General features: G+C 25.6%; 1 protein-coding gene across 2 annotated transcripts; it reads left to right on the top strand.

Moving 5' to 3' along the window:
* The first annotated feature begins 505 nt into the window (after positions 1-505).
* LOC122848679 (protein abrupt-like) lies at positions 506-2,321 on the top strand. Of its 2 annotated transcripts, XM_044146915.1 has the most exons (6): positions 506-607; positions 706-926; positions 1,008-1,190; positions 1,258-1,564; positions 1,646-1,729; positions 1,796-2,274. In XM_044146915.1, exons 2-6 carry the CDS (start codon positions 732-734, stop codon positions 2,065-2,067), a joined length of 1,041 nt encoding a protein of 346 aa, XP_044002850.1. In that variant the 5' UTR covers positions 506-607; positions 706-731; the 3' UTR covers positions 2,068-2,274. The 2 variants fall into 2 exon arrangements, with proteins under 2 accessions (XP_044002850.1, XP_044002849.1); XM_044146914.1 differs by having other exon boundaries at positions 562-926; positions 1,796-2,321.
* Positions 2,322-7,918: the final 5,597 nt, after the last annotated feature.

Genomic DNA, 7,918 nt, shown 5'->3' with positions numbered 1-7,918 from the left:
ATATATATTATATTTTTCCTTTTTTATTATTCAATATTATGAATGCAAGAATTTCTATCTTCCATGGATTATAGATGCCAATGTATGTATGATCATTTAATCATAACTGTATCATGACAAAAAAAAATAATGTCAATAAATTTACAGCAATACTATAAATAAATGTTTAATTTTATTTAAATAGTTAAGAACCATTTAATTTTATTGTAGAATCTATCTATTTTGTAAGAAAATAAAAAAAAAGCCATAAATAATTATTTACAATTGAAAAACAAAAAAAACATTTGTAGAGTTTGTGTTGATTTAATTATTAGAAATTAATTTTTGTTTTTATTTAGAAAAAAAGTTGATGAATTAATGAAAGATGTCTTATTTTTATCAAATGAATTTTTACAAGTCCAAATAAATTATGAAGAAATGAGCTATCATGTGTATCATATCTTGGGCCAACATAATCTTCAAGCTCACCAAGAATCCAAGATAGTCATTATCTCTCTGTCACACATTTTGATCATCTCTCCTAGCGCCAAAGTTTTGTCATCTTGCCACCAAGCAAGCAATGATGATGAAAAAAAAAACACATACTCTCACCAATCTGATAATTCAGGTAAACACACTAAATGACTAAAAAGTTAAGTCATCAAAAGTGTACTTATGTGTCAAGATTAAATTTTACTCAATTTTATTAAATTCATTATTTTAAAGCTTATTTAAAATTTATCTAAAAAATCATGGCAATGACTGAAATTGCTGAACAATTTGCTCTAAGATGGAACAATTTTTCTCATAATTTGTCATCTGGATTTTTGTCTCATCTTAATAACAAGGACTTGGTTGATGTCACTATAGCCGTAGATGGTCAACTTCTTCAAGCACACAAGCTGGTACTTTCTGTTTGTAGTCCATACTTTCAAGATATATTTAAGGTAAAAAAAAAAAATGTATTATTAATTATTAAATTAATAAAATATACCTAATCATTGTTTTTATTCAATATGTTTCAACAGATTAATCCTTGTAAACATCCAGTTGTGATTTTAAAAGACATTGGATTTGCTGAAGTTGAATCATTATTAAAGTTTATGTATCAGGGAGAAGTTAATGTCAAACAAGAAGAGCTAGCTAGTTTTTTAAAAGTTGCAGAAGCTCTTAAAGTCAAAGGATTGACTCTTGATCATAATACTATTAATGTAAATATATTTTTAATTGTTAAATATTATTTCTCCTTATTTTAATTAAATATTTATTTAATCTCAGGATACGTCAAACACTGGTAATGATGATACTTCAAAGAGCTCAAATGGTTTATTAAAAGCAGAAAGTGATTCTGATCACAATGATCATCCAAAGCCAATTAAACCTGAAAGAAGTCAAAAAAAAAGATCACAAAATTCAACAGTACATTCTAATTCAAAGAGAAGTCGTAGTTCATTAAATGTTAATACAAAAGAGTCAACTAGTCTTGTTACTTTATCACCAAAGATTGAATCTCAAGATGTTGATAATGACAATACAATAAAAACATCAACCAATGATTCAAATAAACATGATACCAGTTCAAAAGGTTTTTAATTATCTTCTACATTAAATATATAATATTATTCAATTGAAATTATTATAATTGTTTTATCCATAATTTTTACAGATATCACAATTAATTTGACCAACGATGATGAACTTGATGACACTAATGATATATCAGAAATAAGAGCAGCATCAAGAAATTCAAGTGAGTTTTATTGATTAAAAAACAGCAATATAAAATAATTGTTTATTTAAATTATAATTTATTCAGGTCCAGAACCAGTGACATATAGACTATCAGCTCGTGGTCGACCTCAATTGGTTCATGAAGGCTACGTATACAATTTAACATCACGTTCAGAAGTACTTAATCGTTCACATTACAGATGTGCGGAACAACATCGTGGCTGTCGTGGTAAATGTGCTGTTATTGCTGAAAGATTTATGCCAACTGGTGTACATGAACACAATCATGAACCAGGCTATCAATCAGAGTATGATTATAGAAAAAAGAAAGGTCCAGATGTTGAAGAACAACTTTAAACAACATCAGCTTCAATAAGACCATAAATAGTTGAAAAAAAAAAAATTTAATAATTTTTTAATCATTCCAGTTTTTAATTAAATTTTACGTTTATCAAATGATAATATTTTTTTCTCTTGTGATTGAAGCATCTTTGATAGATCAATTAATATATTACATTATCAAATGCATACCATTAATTATAGGCTTTTTTTTTTGTTTTTGTTTTGAATATAATAAAAATAATTATTAACAAATAAATTTAAAAATAATAATCTACCAAACAATTGCATTACATCCAAATGTATCTTAGTTTTTATTCATGTAAAAGGTTTAACGTTAAAATATAATATCAATTTATTTTTAAAATTGTCATTTAATAATTTAATATAAACAGGAATAGTGATAATTGGTGATCAGTGATAATCATATGATTCATAGTTTATGACATTTTGTTTATTGTTATTTGTTTACTATTTATTTATTTAGCATTGTTTACAAATTACAATGTTTACAATTAATAATATTTTGTAAACATGCCTTAAATTTACCTAACCTTCACCCGATTTTGATTGGCCGTGATCAATCTAGTTTGAGCCAATAGAATCTCTGTAAAAATATGATGCAAAAACTGCAACAAACCGCGAAACTTGCGCGCGGACCAGCGCAGTCGCGCTTCAGTTGTGATTGTGATCTTGAAGCTAAAGGACGTTCGTTTGCTGCTCCTGATTTTTTTTTGGCCAATTCTGAAAATTCGAGTGATAGAAGACGCTTATTTTTGTGCTCCCGCTTTATTTAACGCTGTTTTCATGGTTTGTTTCATTTCATACATCATTTATTTATTCATTAATCATCAAAAATAAATTTTCAACTTTTTTAAACTAATTATTTCTATTATAATTTTTTATTATTAATATTTTTTTCGGCGTGAAATATTTTGCTTGCAAAATAACCGCCAAGATAATGCGTTGAAAATTTATTTTTTTATTTTATTCATAATTTTTATTATTTTATTCATATTGCGACCTCATATTCCCGATTTTTTTTTCATTCCGGTGTATTATTTATATTTTATTCAATTTTTTATTTGATGCTGATAAAAAATTAAATAAATTAATTGATGGAGAAGCCCTGGAAAAAATGGCTACAGCTTGGCGTCGTTTGGCATCGTCCGTGAATTTTTGCGTTGTCCATTTTTCGTTAAATTTATTTATTTTTTCAGAAAATAAATAATTACTAATCAATATTCGGCGATAATATTCGATTTTGAATGCATTTTTTAAATTGCATTTTTCTTTCGAACATTTTTTTTTTTTCCATCCCCCCGAAAATAATGCGTCATGGTGATGAAAAAAAAAAAAAAAAACCCAAGATGATTTTGCGCACTTTCTCCGATAGGTGACAACATTTTCAAAAGTCGATCCGCCATCTTCGATAAATAAGCGCGCCATTCTGTTGGCAAATTCAAATTCCGCTTTACTTATCTTGAGAAACTTTTTTTTTTTTTTTTGTAAAAAATAATAAAAAGCTTGATATTTTATTTAAAAATGATTTCTAATCATTTTATAAAATAACGAATAGCAATATTAATTTTATTTACGATTTTTTTTTTTTTTACTCTAATTTTATTACTCAAACTAAAAAATTTTTTTCAATTCTATTTTTACATTCAAAAAAAGAAGCTAATAGTTTTTTATTTATTAGTTGATTTGTTTTTTTAAATTATAAACCATTGATAAAAAAAAAAATAATTGAATTTAGCTTCATAAATAAATAAAGACAGAAAATTAACAAAATAAAAATTCTCTCAATCACAAGGTCATAAGTAGTGGTATTTTATTTTATTCAATAAACCAACTGGTACCAATCCAGACTGCTAGATGACCTGATGCTAACATTTTCTTTATGACTCTAAATACAAAAATATATTATTTTCAAATTATAAACACGTTGAAAATCTCGTGTGCATTTAATTAAATAATTAAAAATAAATCAAGAAAGAGTGCAGTATGTAGATCAATTTATTAAAATTGATATAGTTGATAAAGTTGCTAGTTGTAAAAATGCTTGTAGTAAAATCATAGGCTTTTTGTTAATTTGATATTTTTTTTTTTCTACATTTATTCAGTAGATCCAGTAGATTCTTTCTTCCTCGCTAAATCATTGTTTTGGTAGATTCAATTTGATGGCTAGAATAAATTCAATTAAATATATAAAAAAATAGTTCAGGGTATTCTCTGATGCCATTGATAGCTCGTGGTCATACCATTTGAAATAAAAAAAATATTTCTATTTTATTTATTTAAATTCTTTGAAAATATATATTTAAAAAACATACAAGTTTCATGTTTATTTAATTGTTTTGATGTGGTTTTGTATGTTGGTAAAAAAACCAAAAAAAAAAAGAAAAAAAGAAAAATGAATGTATATTCTCATTGTGGCAACTGTCCGATCCTTACATTACCATATCATTGAAACTTGTAAGAATTCAATTTGTATGACACACGTGGCTGGATGAAGGGATATTTGCAGATGGTGCCATCATATCCCATGAGGTCTAAAAAGGGTGGTAGTGATAGTGGTGCTACCATCGTCCATTATACAGATAAATTTTGAATCCACATTCTGTAGTGGTCCTTAGAGTCCGCGCTTAAATCCGAGATTTGTCCTTTTATTCATTTTGCTTATTTTATTTTATTTTATTTTTTTTATATTTTACATACATTTTTTTTATACATATTATATCCATTTTATTTCTATACCAGCGTAAATTGCTTGACCATATTCTATTTTCCAAATCATCATCTCCTTATTTTTCTTTTTTTACTATCATTATTTTTTAGAAAAAAAAAACTTCTTCCCCTATTTTTTTTTTTTTTTTCTTTTTGCAATCTATCGTTATTATTTTTATTATTTTTTCCTTTTACTTTTCATATTTATTTTGTATTATAAAATACATTCAATACAAATTCGTGAGAATACCAAACAAAACTTTTGACAGTATTTATTTTTATTTATTTTTTTTCTTTATTTGACATGCAAATGAAGTGGAAATCATGTCATTTTAAACTTGTCACACATGCTAAATATTCAATTCTAGTCTGGCATAATAATAATATTATCTTGAATCCATAACCATTCAAATCATTTCAAATATATTCAATGAAATTTTTAATTTATACAATTCAACAATAGCCCTAATAATATAATTTGATACCTTTAAAAAATAAATTGAAAACACAATAATTTAAAGTTTATTTAATTTTTGATAAATTGCCATTAATTTTTCTGTTATTATAATTATTATTTTTAATTAATTGATTGATTCAATTTTCATGCTATCGTTGTCAATATTTTCATATGATAGTTTTTTTTTTTTTTACATCTAGCTTTATCATATCATTATTTATTGTACATAATAATTTTTCCAATTAAGAAAATCTCATACTACGTTTTACTTGTATATATTTCCAAATAACGAGTAAGAGAATTAAATACAATATGTATTTAACTACATATATAAACTAAATATCCAGTACGTGCTTTGCCTTTAAATACTTGTAACGTTAATGATTTATCATTCAACTTTATGAATGGTATTATTGAGTCGGCATCGTGGTTCTTTGATCAAATACCATCAGCCCTGATTTAACAATACACAGGAAGGATCAGTAGCCTCTTATTTAAAAAAAAAAAATTATTTTAATAATTTTACAACAGCTATATATATTGATTAATTCACTTTCATAATGAATTATATATTTTTTTTCCTTTTTGATAAAGAATATATAGTAATAAAATTTTATTCCAATTTAATGACAATAGTTTTACGATTCAGCCAAGTCACGATTTTTTTTTATTTTTATTTCTTTAATTTTTTAACAAAATACATACTGAATTTGTTGAGAAAGCATGGTAATTTTACTTGAATAATATTTATTTCGTTGAAGTTTTTTTATTTTATTTAAATAATAGTCTTAACAAAAAAAAAAAATAAAACAACTTTCACAAGTATAATTTTTTTCAAGTAGCAATTTAAACAGTCGATTAACTTTTGAATCAATCATTAATTTACTATTATTATTTGTATGTGTGAATGAAGTGTAAGAGGATAAATCGAGTGTATGTAAATGATGATTTGGAAAGGAATAAATATAAGCAACTGATTGCGAAACGTCGACTTAACTGCTACCGTTCAACAAATGTTCAACATTTACATTAAGATAGACAGCTACTGGATGCACCAAACACAGTGGCTCATTGGTCATCATTAGTAAATTTTAAAAGCTATAATGTGATGATGATTCTCTTGTTGTTCATGCCTTTTTCATCATCAGGAATCTTTTAAACTTGTTGTTACTTTTTTTTTATTCTTCTGGTCTTTATTATTTATTTATTTTTGTTCATCATCACAAATCGTATATGTGTATGCGTGTATCCAAATTATGAACATTAGTTTGTGCTATTGAAAATTCAACAGAGGATTATTCTAGTTAAATTTAAAAGAAATATACACACATACGTATACAGAACCAAAAAATGACGAAAGTAATGATGCCGCTTGGTGGCTTTTGTCGTTGAAAGATTATAGTCACTCGCACTGAATGACCATCCGTTTCTTCAGGGTAATGTGCTTTTAATGTTTATTAAATTTACGAGTCTCTTGTTGTATTGTATATATATGTGTGGGCCTTTTTCTCATCTCGATCTCTTTTTATTATTTTTTTTTCTTTATTTAACCTTTGCGGTGTTTGTTGCCTTTGTATATATATAAAATAACGTTAGAGATTTAGTAGAAGTGAAGAAGCATAACTTTTTTTTAAAAATATATTTTTATTATTTTTCATTGAAAGGCACAATGACCAGCCTTGAACTCATATATATGTTTTTTTTTTTTAATGATTTAATTTATTTTTTAGTGAATTTACAATTTAATTGAAACGACTTTTGTTGTGTTTATGTTTTTGTCATTTATAAATACACTACATAAGTTTGTCGATATAATCAGTGACATAGTGTATTTATTATTTTTAGAATCATTGAATTTATTTGTCTCAAAAAAAATCTAGCTCTTAGGTTCCTTTTGCTCTAAATTATTTGAAATTGTCTATTTTATTTGTCGCGGTTTGGTAAAAAATTAATAAGTCATATAAATCATTTTAAATTTGTAACACACAAGAACAACAATTTAATTTTATCTTTAATCAAAAATATTATTTACCCGTGGTAATTTGTTTTGTGTGTCATTGAATTTAAATATTCAACAATAAAAAGTATATTAAAAAAATGTTTAAAAAAATAAAATAGCAAATGTGACAAGATGAGATTAAAATTGACAATAAAAATAACAAAAGGGAACCAAAGACACGTGTTATAAAAGTATTAAAACGTGTATAGATAGAGTCAAATAGTTTTAATCTCATTGTAAAAACAAAATTAAAAAGTATAAAAATATAAAATAAAAAACATATCACATGGATGATATAATCCACATGGCACGTGACTATGAAAAAAAAAAAAAACCGATTGTGTATCTTGTATATCATCTTATAAATGCCATTTTATAAATATGTATCTCTGTGTTGACGATGAATTTTACAACCACAATGTGTCGAACAAGCACAAGTACAATTATGATGATAGTGTGTGATAGTATTTCATAGTATTTCATATATGAAGTCAAGAAGAAAATCAGAGGCGTATACGCGTGTCGGTGGTTTAATACTAACACGCACAGTGTCACAACACGTGCCGGCACGCGTTTTATCTGTTGTATTTAATACTATGGCTTACATGGGATAGAATTGTATATCAGAAATTCTGATGGGGGTGTTGTTTAGTTTATTCGTGATTGCTTGAGTTAATTCATTC

Source organism: Aphidius gifuensis, linkage group LG2, assembly GCF_014905175.1.
Source record: "Aphidius gifuensis isolate YNYX2018 linkage group LG2, ASM1490517v1, whole genome shotgun sequence".
Lineage (NCBI taxonomy): Eukaryota > Metazoa > Arthropoda > Insecta > Hymenoptera > Braconidae > Aphidius > Aphidius gifuensis.
Note: the sequence above shows the minus strand (reverse complement) of the source record. Positions and strands in the feature narration are given on the sequence as shown.

Coding starts and splice junctions, on each gene's coding strand:
- LOC122848679 (XM_044146914.1), top strand. CDS start 732: ATGGCAATGACTGAAATTGCTGAACAATTTGCTCTAAGATGGAACAAT. Junction 1,191..1,257: donor TTGATCATAATACTATTAAT/GTAAATATATTT, acceptor ATTTAATCTCAG/GATACGTCAAACACTGGTAA. Junction 1,730..1,795: donor AGCAGCATCAAGAAATTCAA/GTGAGTTTTATT, acceptor TAATTTATTCAG/GTCCAGAACCAGTGACATAT.